At 37.3% G+C, this 22910-nt stretch overlaps 1 protein-coding gene across 1 annotated transcript in view; it reads left to right on the forward strand.

Annotated features, from left to right (window-relative positions):
- CLVS2 (clavesin 2) overlaps nt 1-22910 on the forward strand; it is a 48015-nt gene that overhangs the window by 19286 nt on the left and 5819 nt on the right. Inside the window, exon 3 of the mRNA XM_042893363.1 lies at nt 20115-20225. Coding sequence (XP_042749297.1) covers nt 20115-20225 — 111 coding nt within the window. The remainder of the gene's footprint in view (nt 1-20114; nt 20226-22910) is intronic.

Genomic DNA, 22910 nt, shown 5'->3' on the forward strand with positions numbered 1-22910 from the left:
ATCTTTCATCATATCACAGGCTAAGGAAGCAGACATGAAGACTCAGATGAAAAAAAAAAAAAAACAACCACATACATTTGTAGCATTGATGTATTCTCTGAAAAAGTATAAAAGGCATGTCTCTGTGTTTTTAGAAAGAAAAATTTGCTGCGTTGGTGAGCACACTCTATCAACCGCATATATCATCTACGCAACACCGTGAAAACGTAATTTGTAGGATGTAAGCAGAGCTGAAATGTGTTGTGCTTGAGAGCAGTCAAAAGCAAGGATGACACCAGGGCCTGAATAGTGATAAATAGCTTGGTGCTGTTATGCACAGTGTTGGAAAATGGAGGTAAGGATGATAAGTTTAGCAGCTCTTCTTGATACATTGGGCTTTTGGTAAAAGTGGAACATTGTTCAGTTCTAGGCCAGATAAAACAGTGTAGTTTTAAGTTACTGAACAGGAGTCTGGGGAAATCTCCATGTAATCTACCAACATGGAGATGTTTGAGTTCATATCTGTGGAGTTGTGTGTCCTGGCTGACACATAGCGAGAGAAGTGGAAGGGACTGAGGGTTGAGTACTTTCAGCCCATATGAAGAAAGACTAAGAAACAACCTCAGGAAAAGATAGAGCAGGAAGGAAAGCCAACAAAGCAAATAAAGATTGTGGTCAAGTGTACTAGTAGTTTTCTGTGGGAGGACAGGCTACAGAGTCTGACTTTCATTAGGACCTCTGAATGCAGAACAGTGAAGAGCTATAGAGCATCTTAAGGATACCAAACGAGCAATGTGCACAGAGTTAGGAGGGCAAATGGAAAGTAGACTGTGACTATGTCTGTTGCACTGAGCTGAATTAAGAGTAGAAGTATCTGTATCAGCAACGAGGAACACAAAAGCATAATCTAAATCTTTCATTTAGAACAACTCCCTGAAATAGCAATTTGGTTCAAAATGTAATTGTCTCATTCTATGCTGTTTTGCCTACATCACTATCTAGAACTTTAACGTGCTTGTGTCATTACAGCATTGTGGCTTTAAGAATACCATCATTATAATTGTCATTTGCACCATTCTTCTCTGCAGTTTGTTTCTGCATAGTTTTTACTTTACCTAAGCTTTGTACTATACCTAAGCTAGGAACCACTGAACAGAACTGGATGTCGATCCAGAGTTTGTCTGTGTGCTTTTCAATCTGTGATGTGGCTCCTTTTTGGGAAAAGAAATACAATTACAATTTCATAGTTGTTTTGCCACACTAGAAATGAAGTGATGATAATTTTACAACTTGGAAATGGAAAAGATGTTGAAGAGGCAGTAAAGAACAAGGCTACGACTGTTCTACTTCATTTTGCAAATGCATTAATTGAGAAAAAAACCCTAGAAAAGCCAAATTGAAACTTTTTTTTTTTTAAACAAACCTTGATGTTGAAATTGATTTCCTTTAAAATCATGAGGTCTAACTCACAAGACTTATGTTTCCCCTGGGGCTTTTCTTTCCTGGAAAGGTTTTTGGCAATTTTAACTTAGTCAGAAGTAGAACATTAAGCAGTAATTTATGTTGTCTAGCATTGTTTCCTAAAGAACTACCTTCTCACACATAGGTCCATACTGGTGAAACAATGCTGAATAGAATTTAAACAGGTCTTAATAGAAGAAGTTATCCATGAGAGAATGCTGTTGCATTTTTTTACCAGCACCAGCTTGACACTTGTGTCCTTGAAAAATACTGCTTGTGTGCATGACAGACTGCTACAGGACTGGGACATAGGTTATTGCTGTGAGATGGGAGCCTTTTGGAGATCCTCTGAGTCAGTGGTGCCATCTGTCTCTATTCCCGAAATTAGTCTGGAATGGTGCGAGCAAAGTTCTGTCATGCTATTCAGCTTTTTATTTGGCATTCCAGAGCTTGGATCAACTGCAGGCTGATGGGGAGGCTGGTTTAGAATAACTTGTTTTGTTCCATAATCTGCAGTGAACTCTGGGCATAATCTGCTTTGATTCACGTATTATAGGAGACATTTTTCTGCTAAGTAGAACTTTTTTTTTTTTTTTTGCCATTAGTGCATCAGACTGGGCTACATGCTGCCTTCTGTTTACACCTCCTCACTCAGAAGTTTGTTTTTGTTTTGAACACACAGTTAAAAACTACAAAGGAGATTCAGTCAGATTCACTTAGTATTTAGTCTGCAGTTATCCTCATCCACATAGTGTCAGTCTGATTTACTTCTCTGCTTTTCCTTGTGAAAGATGTGTTCTTGTTCTTCTTTTCTTGGGTTTGATCATTCTTACATGGACTGAAGTTCACATCCCTGGACTCATCAGACCAAAATTGATACCTACACTGTTGTCAAGGAAGGCATTTTAGGTGGTGGTCTTGCACTGAGAGCAATGGTCTTAGAAGAGAACAGGACTTTATGGATGAAAACAAGGATATTTGATTAGCACAGAGTTTTGGGGGATTGCAATAGCACTACAGAAAATAAAAAAATAAGAGAATTTGAGCTTCATGTTGGTTAGTGAGCTTTCAGCCAAGTAGTATGAAATATGAGGCTTGTCTGTGGAAGACAGAATGTAGGGAGATGTGTTTCAGCCTGGGGATGGCAGCTAAATGCTTGCAAGTGAAGCAAATTCTGCAGGGATAGCACCTAGTGGGAAGAGAATGTTAAAGAAGGGCAGAGTTCTTTGTGTCTGTGGTAAAAACAGGAACTGAACAGGTGCTAAAGGGGAAACAGAGTAGAGTTAGGAAAGAAAGAAAAGGTCTAGAGGAGGATGTAAATACAAGGGTGAACTGTAGAAGTGTGGGGAGGGCAGTCTGCGAAGAATGGAGAAGCTGGGAAGGGGATAGAAAATGGATACAGCTGTTGAGGGCATCCCATTTCTTAAGGAATGATAATTGAATAGAGATGAAGAGTGAAGGAGACAAATGCATTTATATGCTAAAGAAAATGACAAGGGAAGAAGAGGGAGAGAAAAGAGGAGCCACTGCTGCAAGAAAATGTAATTGGGAGTACAATTAAAGGAACTGGTACTAAAAAGCCTCATCTGTTGGTAGGTTTCCAAGGTAACAAGTGAAAGTGTCATGGGGCAGGTGAGACTGAAATGTGGAGCACATCTGCTGTGCAGTGTGACTTGAGGGGTTGTGGTTTCATGTTTAGGTATGCTGTTAGTTTTGTCCTCATTTTCGTGTTCCTAAAATAGATCCTAAGTTTCCCTTAGCATTACTTAACAGTGAATCAAAACCAAGATTTAAACATCTTTAATTAGTTTTAACAATCAAATTTCTAGTTAACACATTTAATATAATAAGGCTGCTGTCCATTACGGGCAGAAGAACTTCAAGCAGGGAGCTTTTGTCAAAGCCTATCAAACCTCTGCTACTGTTTTCTTAAGCTACGTAACATGATCCAGTGCAGGAGGTCAGAACTTTCCAGTCTGCACTGCCTCTGGTCTTCTTTATCAGACATCCTAACACTTTTCCTTGCCCTGTACTCATGCTGTATGCATGTGTGATCTTTGGTGCATCACGGTGCCTGCAGCCTGCAACCTCCTGCAGCCCTGCAGTGCCCACCTGTCAACGGAGATCACCAGAGACAGTGTCAATTTGATATGAATTTCAACAAAGCTAGGCCTGCCAGATTGGACAGAGAGTTACTTGCTTGAATTTCAAAATTTTGGTTTCTGGTTTGATTCTTGCTTCAGGCATTATTTCAGATCCCATGTCTGGAAAAAAAAAAAAAAAAAAAAAGTATCTTCTCTTTCTGGCTAGAAGCTGTGTTCAGGGCAATGTGGTATGATCATTTCTGGGAATACTTTACATCTGCAGTAATGCTAGATCACCCACTTACTTGTGCATATGAACAACAACTGCAATTTTTACTGCTTTGTGTGGTACTGGACAACGCATCTTGGTGTGATGGATACAGGCTAGGGAAGGTTCATAGTTTGTGTGGATAAACTATATATATCCTGATAATCATGCCATGATACTTTTGTCTTATGAAGTTGATACTCTAGCAGAATGTGTATATCAAGCTTTCTGCATTGGTGCTGGATTCTATTAACCTGTCACCACTAGTTTAGCAATAGCATTTCAGAAAAGATCACTTAATTTTTTTTTTTTTTTTTTTTTTTTTTGTGTCTGTATTTATTTTTTTTCAAAAAACACACAGGGAGGGAGAGTTTTTTTTCCCCCCAACAAATAGAATACTTGTAAACTGATTTTTCTTCTGTGAAATACAGGACCATGAAAAGGTCTTGATCACAGTATTTTTTTACTATGAATTCAACTTCTCTGCTAGCCTAGCTTATATTTGCTTTGGGGCTGTGCTTTTTCAGCCTGCTGATGATAGGAGGTAAATTATTTTTATTATGATGTTTATGAAGTCTCTCATACATAAAAAGGGTTCAATAGATATTCAGTAATAGAGAACCATTTTCTGCCAGAAAATAGTTGATAAGCATAGTTTTGAATAAAAAGAATCTTACAGCCTGGGTGATGTTCTCTTTAAGATCATGAGAACTCACTGTTAACATGAATAAGCATACTACTGGTTACTGGTTACTTTAGTCTTGTTAATTCTGTGCTCAGACTGGGCCTGCTTCCAAGGTGGCACTTTCTGTGCCCTCACTTCCCCTAAGCACAAATTTCATAATTGATCCTAATCTGTTAAGGTTGATACTCTTGAGTTACTACTGAGTTAGGAAGAATATTGGCAGAATTTCCAAACACGCAGGTGTCATGTTGTGTCCACGTGCCTGTGCACATGCACATTTATTTTTTATTTTTTATAATATAATAAAATTCACCAAGAAAGTGTCTGGCTGCATGGTGAAGTATGGCCCATCTGATGTTGTACAAATACAGTGCCATCCATGTATCAGTTCCTCAGATTATTTTATTTAATCTTATTTAAGATTACCTACTTAACATTGCTCTTAAGTAACACTACATTGCTCAATTCTAAAGGGAAGGAACTGCGATACTGAAGAGCTAAGAAAGTAATAATTAGAAAGTGTTCTGCTTGGAGAACAGTTTACATATTGAAGGTATTTCCACTCTATTTTCTGGGCTGTACAGAATTTGGACAAGAAAAGTTTCAACAACAGAATGTGAACAAAAGAATTTATGTGATACTAATTTTCTTAAGAAAAAGCTATCCAGTAGAGTTCACTACAGTGGGTGGAAACAGCTCTCAAAACTCCTTGAAATGTATTTACACAATAGACTTCATAGTGCTTGAGTGGTCACTCTGTTTAATTAGTGGTACTTAAAAGATTTAATCAGTGTAATCAAGAGTATTTAGGTCTATAGCTTTCATTTGAAAGTGAATTTATTTGTTTTGTGTAAAACATAATAACGTTACACTACTTCATATTTTTATGAGTTTTCCACTGTTTTATAATGGGCAGCTGCCAGTGGAGAGTATTTCTAACACAGTGCAGCAATGTCTGTATTAATAAAGGAGACATGCCCTGCTGTTGAGGCCATGGAATAGCTACATCCTGGCTATTAAAGTTTTTGTCATCCTAAACAAATGGCTACACGTGAAGACCCTTTTGAGAGTGGTGTTGAAGTACACAAACTGCCAAAATGTTTGGAAAAGTGCAGAGTGGCTTTGATCTTCTCTAAATTTCACGGTATAGTTGTTTGAGTTTTTCCTCTATGAATGCTTGTGGGTGCTAAATGCCCAACATAGATGTTACTTGGGTTTTGAAAAACATTTTGTGCATCTTGGTATTTCCTCTGGTACATTTTAAGAAGATAGACAGATTACGGACTACACTTAATGCAGTCAAACTGGTGCCAAGTCCCCAAAGACCTCAAGAGAGCAAGCTCCATTTGAAGAACATTGTTTTGGAGATCTTTGCACTCACCCTTGCAGGTGAGTGGAGGAGAAAAGCTGGAACGTCACAGAGTTGAGTTTAGCGGGATCACCTGCTATTAGCTTTCATGTACTTATAATTGGAAGTGTTTGCAGTGTGATGACAAGAGTGCATCTTGCATCAAATGAATAGTTGTGTCTGGAGTTTTTCAGCGTCTGGTGACACTTTGAGGCAGCCAAAAGCTGCAGTAAATATGCTGGAGTCAGCTGAAGGTGTAGCATTTAGATGGACAGAATTAGATTACTTGAGCTGTTATTTGATCAAGACATTGGGGTTAATACCTCTACTTCTGTAGTGGCACCATGGGGCTTTGTATAAACAGAAGTGGTCAAGGCCTCAATTGCACTTTTCTGCTGAAAGCTGGCAATTCCAGCAAGCACAGCAGTCTCCTATGGTGTTGCAGGAACTTAGGCAGAGCTGAGTCAGGAGGAGCCAAGTACTGAAGTGCCAGCACCATTGTGCAGCACTGTGGATGCCACCTGGAGATGAATCTGCACAGCCTCATTTCTCAGGTGACCTATGCCACAGTTGCTGAGATAGTTTCCAGAAGCACAACAACTTAAAATAACAAATAAATCTGTATACTCAGAATTTATTGAGACAAAGACAGCGCTCATCTATAGTTTCTTCATGACACAGCTTCATACATCAGTTCTGCATGCAGTTCAATTTCTGATCCTGGTGTATGCTTGCATTTTATACAATCACATCAAATAACAAGGTGGAATCTATTAGGATAGCACTGAGGTGCTATGTTTGTACACATGTGAAAACACATGTAAAACAGGACATTCTTTTTTTAAAAATTTAAGCAGAAATATTATAAGCTTAGAGACTACATTCTTTCTAAGAAGAGTTGTATATTTTCCATCCAGAGTAAATGAAAATGCTCATGTAAAGTGTCTCCTTTGTAGAGAGCTTTTTCTTCCTTCAGGCAAATATCAAATGGGTCAGAACTGAACCATTTTGTTTGGGAAGACTGCCAGTACCGGATGGAGTATCCAGACACCTCACGTACCACCTCCAGGCTGTATCTGTTCCTGTTTTCAGGAGAGACTACTGTGCACCATGGAAAATAGATTTCAACCAAATAATGTTCTCTGTATAAGGCGATAGAAGCCTAGAGCACTCAGAGCACTAAAACTGCAACTCCTAGTAATAGCCAGCAAGCATTTTGAGATAATTTTTCCTCTTTTTTTTTTTATTTTTTTATTTTTTTTAAATCCCCCCTCTTTCCCCTCTGTTCTGTATTGCAGCAAACTCAAATTCAAAGGTTGCCTTTGCCTTTTGTACACTGGCAGATTTAGCTGCTGCATTCTTATCACAAAACACTTAAATATTCATGCTGCTTTTAATTTTAGTGCTGCAAGGCTGTGGTAGTGGATATGATGATGCAGAAAATTGTGGTCAGAAAATGGAAGGCTTTTTAAGCTTGAGCTGTGTGTGAATATTTTTCAGTTGGCCTCAAAGTGAGCAAAGCTGACTGGAGTATTGCTTTAAATTATCTATTTCAGTAAATGCACAGCCATGATCTTTAAATAGTTAAGCATACAGCTGGTGTCTGGTATCTAGAATGTGGCTTGAAATATTATTCATTCAGGATAAGAACAGATCTTGGATCTGTTGTACCAAAATGTATAAATATGGACACATCAGCAGATTCTTTTTCCTGAATTGCCAAAAAGAAGGGTAACAGTGTAGCATATTAAAATTAATCTTATGTTATTTCAATTGGAATTTATTACATTTGAGGGAATTTAGGTGGATTATCTGTGCAGTTCATATTTCCTTCTTTGCTGGCAGTAGGCAGCCTGTTTCTCTATGGTTGGCATTTGTCTGATTAATTGGCCCTTTGTTTTCCTTTCTTTTTGTATATAGCTTATTCTAGTCCTTTCTCTTTTTCATATGGTAGAATCACATTAGCTCAAGGTCTGTGAACTAAAATGGATTAAAAGTCAAGAAGCAGCACTAATACATAATTGATCTACCAGTAGAACTCAAAGAACTGATTCTCATTCAGAGATAAGAAATGCCTACTTTTTTGTCTTATGATGACAGTCTGAGCTCTGAAGTCTGTTTCAGATTAAATTGAATAGGTTACCGGAAACTGACAAATAGTGTTTAGGCAAATAATGTTCAGACAAACAGAAACAGACAGTGGTTTATTACCCATGACAATAATCTATTTACAATATTAATGTGATATTTCATTTGAGGTATAATTATTTTCATACTCAAAAAGACTCATAATTTTGACACATTTTTAAATTTCATTGTGTTTTTGTTCACTGGCTCTTGAAAATGCCTTCTGTCTAAGATATGTTATGTGGTTTGGGTCTGTATTTGTCTCTCGCTGTGATCCTATACCTGTTAGTACCTAATGGAAGATTTTAACCGCTTAACTATTTTCTGTGGAGGTATGATATGTGTGTGCCATTCACTTCAGATTCCCTCAACAACTACATGCCTTTGCAAGTGGACAGACTGAAAAAGGCTGCGTCTGCTCACATTAACATTGGCTCTGATTTTGCTTCAGCTTGGCATATGTCACTTTTCTTAGTTGCTGAGGAATGACTCTTGACTGTTCAGTTAAAAGGAGATGGAAGCTTGTTTAAGGCTTAATGTTTAATAATATCCTCACTGAAGTGAATTCTTCTGTATTTTCAGGCTCCTGTGAAGGTACACATGGCAGTCACAGCAGGGGCATTTGCAGCTATAGCATGAATGACAAGAGGATGATGGTTGCACAGTTGTGTGACTAATAGCCTGTGTATGCTGGATGGCGTAGCAAGGTACAGCCGATGGTGCTAATGGATAGGAAACAAGCAACAGTTTTCAGGGTGTTTCTCCCTTCCATTAAGTCCATTCAGGCATGCGATATGTCATCATCCATGCACTGGGGATTTAATTCTCCTCTTAGTATCGACTACTAACACTGCAGTGAAAGTAATGTAAGAAAGCAGAAAATTTAAGTCATTCTGGTAGAAGAGGGCTGCAAATCAAAAGGTGACTAAGTGAGAAGAGTAGTAAGAAAGGAGTAGTAAGAAAATAGTACTTCTTGTGCTTTTTTTTTTTAAGGCTGTGTATGTGATAAATAGGTTGCCCAATTTTAGCATACTGCATTAGACTTGAGACATTACAATCTGAATACTACATTAACAGTACAGCAGTAAACATTACACAAAATACAGTTACTAACATTTAAGATGTTACATGTGCAATAAAAATATCTTTTATTAAACAAATGCTATACTTGGAAAAAGGCATTCTTTCACATGCAGTCACTCTTTATTAGGTTGGTAATGCTATGAGCATAGCAGTAATCAGCCTCAAAATGGAAACTGAACTTACTTCCTGGAGACTTTGTTATTGAAATTAATCAGTGTTGCACGCTTTCCTTGCAACTGTCCCCTTTGTAACATTTCTGAAAAGCTGAACTTCTAGGTATGTATAGATCCATATAGAGGAGAGAAGCTCATTCCCAGCTTTTGGAAGCTAAGCTTGTTCAGCCTTCTGCAGGCAGCTTGGCAGTATCAACACCTTGTTAATCCTTGTCCAGTAAATAAGATGTATGAAACTTTGAAGTTTTCAAGTAAGTCAAGTCTTCATTTAGGTGATTAAGGCTTTCATATTTTATGCTGTCACTTCTGATGAAAAGATGACTGATCTCAGGCAAACCAAGAGCTTGAGTACATTACACAGGGTAAATATTAAAGTCTACCTGCAGATCTTTTTTTTTTATTTATCTTGAGAAGTCTATCTTCACATTGGTGTTTTGGTTGGTGATGAACTTGAAAAACAACCTTGGGAAATGAAGAAATTTTTGAAAATATACAAAGACCTCCTGTAGTTTTGTATTTTTTTGTCAGTGGCTGACTTGGTTAGAATTGGCAGCGTGCTCTCTTTCGTTGTTTTCTTATGTTCAGAACAAACAGTTTGTATTCTGGTTTGTGTCCATGGCCTCTTGTCTTGGCAATGGGCAGCACCTCTTTGCATCTTCCCTGCAGGTATGCATACAGACAGATAAGGTGTCCTGAGCCTTCTCTTCTCCAAGCTAGACAGCTCCATCTCTCTCAGCCTCTCCTTGAAAGTCAGGTGCTACAGTACCTTAGTTGTCTTCGTGTCCCTTTGTTGGCTTTAATCCAGTGTATCTCTGTCTGCCTTGTACTGGGGAGCCCAGAAGTGGACTGGCACTCCAGATGTTGCCAGAGTCCAGTTCTTTTTCTCTGTGAGTATCCATGTAACATGCAATGAAGCTACTGTTATTTTTTTCTTCTTGAGAAGAGATTCACATGGGCTGCACTTTGGTCTTAGAAATGCAAATATCTTCTTGCTACTTTTGATCTTCTCCCTCCTGAAACCTTTTGGGTTTGAGTTTTCAAGAGCCACAGAAGTGGGATTTCAGGATAGGGTAACATCACATTTCTTCATTACTAACACAGTAATTGCATATTATGTGTCCTAGATATGTATGATAAAATAAATATTCATTTATTTGCCCAGTTTTTATGAACCTCTGTTTTTTGACTGTTGGGGTTTACATTGCAGCAGCTAACACAGAAACAGCCATGCTTGCGTGACTTAAAAAGACAAGGTATTGGTGTCTGGAGTTAGAATTTATTAACAATGATTAACAGTAATACTCCAGAGTAATAACCAGATTTATAGTTCTCCCTCAAATAATACTGTAATTCCTTGGGCTTCCTGGAGGGTTTTATGTGTGCATACTGCCAGCAGTCATTCAGAAGAGAGAAACTGTGGTGGGGATACCTTATAGGAAGCCACATCTTTTCAAGCATCTTTGCAAAGAGAAAGCACAGATCAGCAGTTCAGACTGAGGCTTTCTTAAAGCTGGAAGGCTAACATAAATCTACATTTTATGCTGTGATAAAGACTTTTGAACACTTTTTGGAACTGGTATCATTTTTTACTGCTGAAAACTGACCTTTTGAAAATTTATATGCTTCATAGTTCAAGATAACTCTACTTTTAATAAAATATAATACTTATTAATGGATCTCAAGTCAGATATTCAATTTCCCTAGTAATTTAAAGCTTAATTAGGCTGCATTCTAGATCTCAGTGGCTGTCCTTAACTGATTCTTCTTTAGTCAGTATCCCTCCAATTTTACAGTTCAGTTCAATTCTCAGGACTCTAATTTGCATAGAGTGACAGATTAAAATTGGATAGCTAGAAGAATTCCTGCTTTTAGTGCCTGCTGCATTGGTGAAGATTAATTCCTCATAGTATGAGGAAATATGGCTCATGAAGTAACTTTTGAATCACTGTAGTTTTCAGTCTGTTGTATTGTTGTAAATTGAAGCTGGTGAAGTGATGATCTAATTTTAATGTGGCCTGTCTGAAACTAAATGTTACATATGTGGAGAGTTTTCCATAATTATATTGTAGACAACAGTTTATGAGTTCTTCATCTGTTGGAAAAAAGGGGATTGTTTTGATTGGATAATTGTTTTTTTCAGATCAATGGTTAGTTGCTGCCACAACAAAGAAGCTTGCATTTTTACCTCTGTTCACCCTATTCATTTGCAGACCTGTGTAATTTGTTGCCTATATAGGTAATATATACAGTTCAGATGTAATTTCTTGCAAATTTTGGTTGAAATCCTTAGGTAGGCTCTGGTTCATCTGGGAAATTTCCAATTGGGATGATATGCAGATACGATACAGAAACTATAAGACTTGGTATTTGCTTACCCTGCTTGAGATTAGGTCTGTAAAATCTATTCAGTCTTCACCTGTTATAAAAAAATGTGGGTCCTTTGTGTAAGACTGTCATTCATTTCTCTTTCCCTGACTTTCTATTCAAATTTTGAAGACGAACTACAGAAGAAATATGATGAATATGTTTTTCTCTTGTGCATCATGGTAATTTCTCTGTATTCCTCTTTGAATTAATTTTAATTTAATCTCTTCCTTTTCCTCCGCTCCTTACTCTTATGCTGTTGCTCTGATTCCTGCCCTCTCATTGTTTCTCCCTAGCTTTGTTGTTTTCCAAATGTTTCTCTTTCCTCTTCTCTGAAAGAACTGTGAGATCACACAAGAGATCATGTTTTGGTTATATCTCACAGAACAAATAGGTGTATCTTCCCTAAGGCAAATTTATGTATGATGTTACATATTCTTCTAACATGTGGAAGTGGTCACAGTGTGAGGCAGAAGCTGCGTATATTTGTGCTCCTCTTTGAAATGGCCTTGGGGTTGTGGGAAGCTTCCCTCATCATGAAAAGCACCATGACAATCATCCTGTGGGCAGTGAACTCAGTAGAGACCATGGGCTTTTTGGGATCAGGTTAACTTCTTTGACTAAAAGATGGTGACTTCATGACCATGTTGGTAGGAGTTCAGATGCTGGTGTGGCATTTCACCCTCCTAAGTGCCATTCCTGACCAAAGACATTTGCCTTCAGAAATTTGATTATGATATATTTTAGGAATGGTAATTTCCTGAGTTATTTTTATTCCATCAACATTACAAAGGTAGTGCTATTATATTTATGCACTGCACCGTTTTCACAGAATCATAGGAATTGGAGAGAAGCTCTAGAATTCAGCATCCAACGCCCCTGCTAAAGCAAGTTCCCTGCAGAATTTGTAAAGGAAAATGTCCAGGTAGATTTTCAATATCTCAAGAGAAGGAGACTCCACAGCTTCACTGGGCAAGCCTGTTCCAGTGCTCTATCACCTTCAAACTGCTGGCTCATGCCGAAACTCGTGTCCACCAGGACACCCAGGTCCTTCTCCACAGAGCTCCTTTCCAGCTCGTAGTCTGTAGTTATTGCACATAGTTATTCCTTTCCAGATGCAGGACTCTGGACTCGCTCTGGTTGAACCTTGTAAGGTTCCTCTCCACGCAAGTGTACTCTCTAGCCTGTCCAGGTCTCGCTGAATCACAGCACAGCCTACTGGTGTGTCTCCCCCTCCTCCCAGCAAACTTGCTGATAGCATAGTGTTTTTCCATTTGTCTGTAAACTTAATTTAATAAGACATTCACAAGCTGCCTAGAAAATGGATTCTTTTCCCCTATGGGAATTTCCACATCTGATAATTGCCTATTGTAAAAAATGATTTCCATCACAGGAAAAGAAAATGGTATGGAAGAACCTACTCTACTGATTATCTCATACTGCTTTTCTGGTTTTGCCAATTTGGGAACAGCATTACACTTTGAAAAGCAATTTTTTTTTTTTTCCTTTCTATTATCTCACATTCCAAACTGTTAAAGTGTTATGCAAAATTTAAAAAAAAAAAGAGCCAGGATTTGTAGCTGAAGGTAGAATTCTCCTTGGAAAACAGCATTTTTAAATTTCCTTTATAAAATTAAATTCTTCGTATTCCCAAATTCAAGATGAAAATTGAGCAAAGGGAAAAAAATACTCAAACCCCCCAAACCCCTGTCAAAACAAGAAAATATTGCTTATAGAATTTCACACAGTTTCTAATTGAACTTTAACTCCTACAAAATATCGGGCCAAAAGACTCTTGAAGTTAATTTACAAAAATGAAGTAATTCTAAATGCAGAGGAGAGCTTTTATGCAAAATATTTTCTTTATCAAGTGCATGTAATTAAAAAAAATGACAGTGATTGGAGTTCTCTAAATAATGGAAATATGAATTCTGTATAATTTATATATTATTATATTCATATATAAACATGCATACAAATAAATGTCTTTTAAATCACTACCCACCTAATTAATCTTATCAATATATAGTTTTTATGATTAACATATTGAAATGAAAGATGCAAGATTATTTGAAATTATAACAGATACTTCAGTGAAAAGAGCAATGTTCTCACTGTATGGATATAATCTTTCTCTGTTCTCAACTCATTCAATTTAACATATTTCTATATGAGCTGTGAGATAAAAGGACTAATAGAAATGAAAAGGAGAACTGCCAAAAGTCAAATTGCCTCACTGGAAGCTTCTTAGCAAAATTACAACATCCAATTCTAGATAATTATATCTTATTTTGTAGGAATGTCACTGAATGATGTTAATTTGCCTGTAGGTAGTGCTCTTTAAGTTGAACAGAGTAACAAAAATTTATTTGGGCATTTTTAGTTTGTGTCAGAAATGGTTTAACATTGTTTAATGAAAAAGAAAAGCTTCAGCTGAGGGATAACAACACCGTACTTACAGAGGAAAATCATTAAAGCAACTAACTAGCATATGAATATATCCATATATTTTTAGATAGGAGGAAATTTCTTAGTCAATATCTCTTTCATTGAAACTAGTTTTGATTCAGATTATGTAGATGTTACAAATATTTCAGAGATCTATAAAAATTTCACCACCTTTGAAAAAAATGAAACCTGAAAAATGAAATGTCTGGTTGCTTTTTCAGCAGTCTAATAGTAAAAGTGGTCTATAATAGATTGCAATTAAACATCTGCTTTAGTATCTTGAATTTCTTTACGTTAAGAAAGTTTTGGGGCTCAAACCTTAAAAAGTTTAGCACAGAGAAATAGATCACAAGATGAAGTCTCCTGTTGCTACAAGCTGGAGAGCAGCTTCCTCATAATTTAATAATCATTGTCTCAAAGTCTCTGACGAACTTTATAATCCTTCTAACTCGGGATATTCCATGATTCTATGAAAATGCGTTAGCTTGCTTATTTCCCCCTGTATTTGTTTTATGTTCATGATTCGAGTCTCTCTGCTGTTTTTCAGCCAAGTTGTGGTCATGGTAAACTGTTACACTTTTGTTTGGGTGTCATTGTTGTCCTTTGTTTTGAATGAGTCTTTTCTCATCTGTCATTTATTTTCTGTGGCATGATTATAGATAGCATCTGCCTTCTGGTGTTCCAGAAGCTGAACAGTCCTAATTCTCCTAGAATCTTTATCATCCCACCATACCAGTGGATACAATCGCAGTTTAAAGCCATGTCTTGAGCAGTTACGGCTTTTTTAGACATTGTAAATACTTTTGTCAAGGATGGATGCCTGCAGGAAGTTTGGTATTAGAAATGTTTTATTTTTTAATTCCTTCAATGAAAATTGCAGTTTTGGAGCAAAACTTTTCTTATGTGCACAGCAGTGGCTCTTTGTTCCTCTGGTACTTCAAACCTTGTAGTACTAAGGAAGTGAAGCTTTAATTTTCCAGTTAGGGCTTTTATGTCTCTGATTTTGCATGGTTTCCTCTTTAACATACTAAAAATTAAGTTTAGTCATGCTGCATCTTTCATCTTACAGAATGTTTCAGTATTTTTCTCATGGAGCTTTCCATTATGAAAATACTGTTTGGGCTCATTATAATGACTTTTTTTCTCTGCAGTGCTTGATTTTTTTGAATAACTGGAGGAGATCTGAATTTTTCTTTTCTTTTTTTTTTTTTTTAACTTTTCTTAAGTGACTTTTAAGATATTAATAATTCAATATGCCATCTTTGAACTTGTGATTTTTATTATGAATATACAATTTTCACAGTCTTGACCCTGTAGCCTCTGGTTGACTGTGGATGCTATGACCTGAATTCAGCACAGCACTCAAACACAGCCTTAAGTTCAGCACAGTACTCAAACATAGCCTTAAGTAAAGCTTTTTTTTTGTTTGTTTGTTTTAATTGTCTAGACAGTCCATTGAAGGATGTATCGAGACTGTCCACAAAAAAACAGCTTCACTTGCTGTCACCACAAGGACAACAAACTCTCAGAATAGAATCTTGAGCATATGTGCCTAAGCGCAGTGTTTGTGCATGGTAAGGTATGTCTGGACAAAGTGGTAGGCAATGTGCTCATGCAGCCAAGATGTGGCTGGGCTGTAAGTGCATCTCTGGGCTTTCAGAGTATGACTGGAACTCTTTTAACAGCTGTAAAAACAAAGATTAACTCAGTACTGATTTCATCTGGAGGAACTAAAAGTAGACAGGATATTTGAATGACAAATTTTATGTGGAGATGACAATATTATGATTTTAAAAAGCTCATTTATTTTTTATATTTTTTATTATCTTAGTTATCTTAGTACGATAACAATGCTCACACCACGAAGAAGACTCTCATACTCAGTTGGAATTTGGGCACTTTCCTCTCTTAAGTACTGATAATATTGTATACTGGTTTTGGTGTTATTACGTGTGCTACAGATATTTCTTCAGGCCTTCAGTTTCTTCAGAGAAGGCCAGGTAATCCAAGGTAATTTCTTCAGATCATGGTTGAGCCTAGCACAGGGTGGGATGTGGTGTGAAGCAAGAGGAAACCTGGCCTCTCAGCATGTGCTATGAGTTGTAAGAGCAGCTAACTCCTTGGGAAGAAAGTGAAGTGAGACAGATCTTTCGAACTGTGAGAGGAAGAGAAAAAACTGCTGTGTGTGAGTAAAACTCTGCTGTTTGGAAATCCAGTAAAGTAGAGTGTGTCAGGCCTTGACTGACCTGGAGGCATTAGAGGAGAGGTCAGTTAGTGCCATGCAATGGTAATCAAACGGCACTGTAGAGTAAGGCTGCATTTCTTCCTTGGCAGCACACTCTTAATTGTCATTTATGTGCCTTGTATCACAAGAAACACAGGCCTTAATTCTAAATTCCTGTTTGCCTGTGTTGGTGGAATGGCCACATCACAAGATATCTGGAGTATCTTTATGTTGTTTTCTGCTTACAGGTTATAGCTTATTGTGAATGCTAAAATCCTTACATTTTGCATATATAATTAGACCTTTTCAGGGGTTTGGTAATTTCCCATCTGATTTATTACTTTTCTAGTAAAATGCATGGCTTACTTTGTGGCTAACCTCCATTTCTGGCATGGGATATCTTTTGCTAAAGATTTGTATGATTCATGGCTTACAGGCTTTTCTGTAGAAATACAGAATGTCTAGAGAGGCAGTCATGACTACCACCTTACCTGTGACTTCATTATGTAAAACCAAAACAAAACACAACACACAAGAGTCAGTGATTTGGAGAAAATTCTTACCTGCTGTTTGTGTAGAATGGCCATCTGTCTGGCAAATCCCAGTGCACTAGTCAGATAGATTTGAGAAGAGCCAGACAACCTTCTGATGCCTCTTTCTCCAGCAGCTGTTGTTTTTTTCTTTTCTTTTGTTTTGTTTTTTGTCTTATGTGCTGATGAGGCTGTTTTTTTTTTTTTGTTTGTTTGTTTGTTTTGTTTTTCTTTGTTTTGTTTTGTTTTGTTTTTTTTTTTTTAAATCTGTATTCAGAAGATTTTGAATTCTACTCTTGGCACTGTTGATAATGCAGAATATTTTGACCAAGTCACCCATTCTCATTATGGGCGTAAATTTTTTGGGTACCCACTTAGAACTGAAATTGTGCATGGATGTAGTCACATAAAATGTTAAATATCCAAGAACTTCAGTCAGGTTTGGAAACTGCCTTTAGAATTGCTGAAAAACACCAAGGTGAGCTTCTTGTAATGTCAAATGGCATATCCTATTGGAGGATCATTGCAGACATTCACAATTGTCTATGTAAATGGATTCCAAGATGCAGGAAAATCGTGAAGTGTCAAAGTAGTAATTTCTAAACATACTCCATTTATCTCTTAGAAATGTAATATCTTCATAAATAACCAAATTGTCAGGGAATCCATTTTGAGTACACAATAGAATACAATTGCTGTTGGCTCTGCTCAGTGTGCATTCATGCGTAGCCTATTGAGATCTTCTCATTCAAAAATTGTCAGTTTCTGTGGGAGGCATTTTTTAAGCAGTAAAGAATAAGCATTCCATAGTGTTGTGTGTGTAATTCTGGGGGCACTTGTACTAATTTAAAAACCTTATAATAATTATGCAGGAAGACATTACTGTTAGGGATGTCTTGTTTATTTTGTTGTATTCTGTGTTAGATTATAAGAAGTGTTTGATCTTTGCAAGTCTTAATATAGTTACCATTCCAGTTAATTCTGAAGATATCTTCAAAGACATTTAGATGGCAAAATATATCTTCTGCATATATAGTGAGTGTTCTTTTGTGTTTGCAGCCTGCTGCATTGCACTTCCTTGCTGGATAAACCGAATACACGCAACCTTCCATAGATGAATGGTATCTCCTGCAACAAAAGGTTAAGGTGTCATCCAATGATTTATCCTTCCCACTGGATTCATTGGGTTCCTGTGATAGGGACAAAATTTACTACCTTTCATATATCAGAGGTTGTGCTCTCAAAATGGTGCTTGGGGATTTATGATATTGAACAGGGTGAATTACATGTCAGATTATCAACCATCCTGTCTGACATTTAGTGTTGGCAGGAAATGGGCATTTAGCAAGTAGCACAATCTTCCAGTAGGATTGTTTTATTTCAAGGATTTTGTTAATCAAATATTTCTGAAGAAAATCTTCAAAATAGGCTGTTAATCACATTGGCCATCTGTGGCCATCTAGATGTTAGTGGTGTCTGTTTAAGCTGTCAACCTCCCTGCAGAATATTTTTAAGGTATTGTCTTCTTGATGAAAGTATTTCTTCCTTGAATCCACACAGATGTTGGAATTACAAGGTAAGTGGCACGCAGAAAAAGGGTGACAGAGAGTAAGGGAAAAGGAGATACTGTATTAATCACATAGGTTGAGATTCTGAAAAACAAGTTTGCACATGTGTGTCAGCATTTGTCAGTTCTATATAACACATATGCATATGTGCAAGACAATTAAATCTTTATTCTGATTACATCATGTCATCATTTTGCATCATGTCGTGTTGCTTCTGAGTGGATAAGACTGCCTTGGTTAGGAGTGCCTACCAGTATCTGAATGGTACTGTTCAGAGAAGCAAATGGCCTCTTCAGTCTTCTTTTTTGCAGCAGTTCTGTTAACTCTAGCAGAATATGGAAATTTCTTGGCACATACACTTTTTCAAAGTATGTTACTGTCTGGCGACATTTCACTAAAGGTTTCCTTCCTGCTTTCCTTATTTGAGAACTCTTGCTTGGTTGATACAGCTTATGACTTCTTCTTGTCTTTTTTTTTTTTTTTTTTTTTTTTTTTTTACAGTGCTCTATGACCTTAAATCAATATGCTTCAAATGGTGCTTTGTGAGTTATATCTAGACTGGTGGATACTTGTATATGGCCTGCTGTCTTGTCTCCAGGGGGAAAAAAAAAAAAAGAAGTATATTTAAACAGATGGTCCTGACAAAATATTTGATTGCCTCATTCTGAGGTTCTGATCCCTCTGACACTGGCCTGAATCTGCATTATTGCAGCCACACAAGAGTGGGAGATGTAGCTGGCAAACATGTCCTTGTCTGTACCTATATTGTCAAGCAAGAGATAGGAATTGCTGCTGCTGTAAGAAAATATGGTTTTGATATAAGTGACTATCATGATTGCCTGGGATATGGACCACATGTTGAATAAAGGTACAAAAGGAGGCCATTCATTTAGTAAATTTGTATACCTAACACGATAAAGGTTCTGACATAACCTGGGGAAACAAAAAAGGGGCTTTCGTCAAGTCTGATGCCTGTAAGTCTAGGCAATATGGGAAGCAGCAGCAGCTTATTGCACTGTTTGAGTATATGATCAATCAGACAAAGAGAAAATCAGGACACATGATGAGTTTGGGAATAGTATTTCAGGACAGAGTGTCTGTCCTCTTCAGACTGCCAAATCCTTTGGCATAGTCTCTTCACTTAGAAACTGAAAATGCAAATCAGAAACTTTACTAGGGAGTTATCTACCCTTTGTGTTTTTCTATAAGAAAAAAATGTCATTTCTTCAATACAGATATTCTATCCATACATTTAAGTTCCCAGAAGGCTTCTGCCAACATGAGAAAAATTATGGTCTAATGTATTTTCAGTTTTGTGAAATTTGAATAATATTGGAGAGATTTTTAATAGTAGTGGAAATCAGAGGGACATTTCCAGTGCTCTTTAGTGACACTGGTAGTGATAAGTAAATAAAATGAATAAAATTTCAAAGAAGTGGGAAGGAGAAAATATTGCATTGATAAAATATGGACAAGTGATGTGTGTTCAGAGCATTTCTGGAGGTTAGAAAGACTGTCCGTTCTTGTTTTTTGAATGTCATTGCTGTTTCATCACAGTTCTCAACCAGTCTGCTCCTTGGATGTGTTGCTCCTTGGTATAGAAGATTGACGCACACTGAAAGGACACTTTTTTTTTTTTGAAAAATATTTCTTTTCATTTAAGCTATAAAAATAAAAACATTCAGTATTTTTAAAAACATATTTGATATATGTGTGTGCTACTTCTGTTAGGAGTTAACATTGCATCTACTATTTTTTTTTCTCATGTACAGGACAGTTTTCCAGCTCGCTTTGGAGGAATACATTTTGTCAATCAACCATGGTATATTCATGCCCTCTACACAGTTATACGGCCCTTTTTAAAGGAGAAGACACGAAAAAGGGTATTCTTTTTTTTCATTTTCCATTATCTGGTAATTGTAGTCAGCAGATGTATTGTAATATAAATAGATTGTTATTGGTGGAAAGTTTTTAATTGCAATTGCATTGTAGAAACCTTCTTTAGCTGTTTTACAGACATCCTTCAAGGACCTTGTAAACAGTGTTTTTAAATGTATTTTTGCATACAAGCATATGATTCCTTCTGGATTATGTAATGGTATTGTCAGCATTGCAATTTCTATAAGAAAGTTGTGGCAATAAAATTTGGGAATGATTTGTGTCTTTCTCTTATGATAGACACATTGAATACCAAGTCCTTTCCTAGTGATTTCTTTGACACTAGTATAAACTAAAATACAACATGCACAGTAGCTTGAAAATAGTCACTTGAGTTAAAGCCAGTGAAAGGAAATATGTGTGCATGTGTCTGCAGAAGCACAAGCAGTCTCTCAGACGCTGATTAATTTGCAGCATTTGCATCAGTGCAATTAAGTTACAGCTTGGTAGCACATAGAATGATATTATTTCTGTAACAGGAAATTTGTCATCCAGCAAAACATAGCATTCCATACAAAATCATTACAAAGAGCATGATGATAATTTTTGCTTGTTCACTTACAGGATCAGGTCTCTAAGGAGCTCTGTTTTTTTATCTGCAGAGTCTACAAGGCTACAGTGTTCTTTGGTGTTTACCTGTTTTTTACTGATATTATGCTTTAGAGGCCTCTGTATTCACAGATTTTGAACTATAGATTACAAAGGCTTTTATGTAATATTTGTTATAAATATGCAAATGAAAACTCATTCTGCAGGATTCAGTTGCGCTCAACTGACTACAGCTTCAACGTAGAACAATACAGTGCCAGATATGTTTGAGGCCTATCTAAGCCAAGGACCATCTGTCTACAACCAGGCAGTGCAGTACACCTCCTGGGTTTGTTACAAGATTAAAAATAAGTGACAAGGCAGTGCAATAATCAGGTATCTAAGTATTTATTGAGACATCTGAGTCAGTGGCTGGTGGCTCCAGCTCTTTCAGCCTGTCCTCGTAGGAGAGGTGTTCCATCCCTTGGATCGTTTTTGTGGTACTCCTCTGGATGCGTGCTCCAACAGGTCTGTGTCTCTCATATACTGAGGACTCCACATCTGGACATGGTACTCCAGGTGAGTCTCACCAGCACAGAGAGTAGAGGGGCAGGATCACCTGCCTTGACCTGCTGGCCACGCTTTTTTTTGATGCAGCCCAGAATATGGTTGGCTTTCTGAGCTGTGAGGGCACATTTCTGGCTCATGTTCAGCTTCCCATCCACCAGCACCCCAAGGTCTTTTTCATCAGGGCTGCGCTCAATCCTTTAATCGCCCAGTTTGTATTGGTGTGGGGGTTGCCTCGACCCGAGTGCAAGACCTTGCATTTGGATTTGGATTTGCCAGCCTGGGCTCACTGCTCAAGCCTGCGTAGGGCCCTCTGAATGGCATCCTGTAGCTCTGGAGTGTTGACTGCACCTCACAGTTTGGTATCATCAAAAACTTGCTGAGGGTGCAATTGATCTCCCTGTTGATGTAATTGATGAAGATATTAAAGAGTATCAGTCTCAGCACTGACACCTGTAGGACACCACTCGTCACTGATCTCCATCCAGACACCGAGCCACTGACTACCACTCTCTGAATTTGATCTTGCAGCCAGTTCTCTGTTCGCTGAACAGTCTACCCATCAAATCCATATCTTAACAATATGGAGAGAAGGATGTTGTGGGATACAAAGTGTCATAAGCCTTACTGAAGTCCAGATAGATGACATCAGTGGCTCTTCACTTGTCCAAATGCAAACTTTTTACAGCAGTTTTTGTTAATTCTTAGTCAGTTCTTCCATTAGTCAGATAGTTAAATATTGCAGTTAATAACGTTTGTTTTTCAATAGGAAAGAGAACAAATTATTGTGAGAAAAAAAAAAATCCCACAGAATTATCTTCAGAAGTGTATGAAGATCTCATTATTTATCTTTCATGTATTTCCTGAATTATTTTTGCAGTTTTTGAGAGGTCTGGTAGATTTGCAACTGATAATTGCATTGAGATAAATGTAGTACTCAGCATATATAAAGCAACTGCTAAAATAGTGAAACATCCAGTTTGAAAATGACCATAAAATAAATTGATTTTGCTATTAATATTTGTTCTATCACTCAAAAATAACTCCTTTCTGAGAAGGAAATACTGTATTTGCATGTTTACATTAAACTTTCTGTCTATGCAGCTGACTGGAAGATGAAAAAATTTATGACTGTTTCTTTTCTCATTCCCATTACAGCATCAGTTTTCCAGTTGAGGTACAGAGATGTCCCACAACCAAGTGGGCTAAAATATGAGACAAGCATATATTTGCTTTTTTTTTTTTTTTTGTCTGTCTGCCTTTTGAATCTAACATATGATAAATCAAGGTATAGCTCCCTAGAGAAGTTATTGCAAGGTGAAGTAGGATAAAAACTGGTGGCACTCCATGTGCATGCACACTCTGTCTTCCCCATGGAGAGCAAGAGGCAGCGGTATGAGGCAATAACTTCCCTTGCTTACTTGGCTGCTTCTGCACAAGTCAATTAAAAGAGGACTGGGCACTGCCATTCCTACTGTTTAATTGTACAGGCACTCTCTGGCATGGCACTGGCCAGTGCCAGTTAGTACTCTCTT

The sequence above is a fragment of the Lagopus leucura genome, unplaced genomic scaffold (genome assembly GCF_019238085.1).
Source record: "Lagopus leucura isolate 7727_CA_CO unplaced genomic scaffold, USGS_WTPT01 Super-Scaffold_73, whole genome shotgun sequence".
Taxonomy (NCBI): domain Eukaryota; kingdom Metazoa; phylum Chordata; class Aves; order Galliformes; family Phasianidae; genus Lagopus; species Lagopus leucura.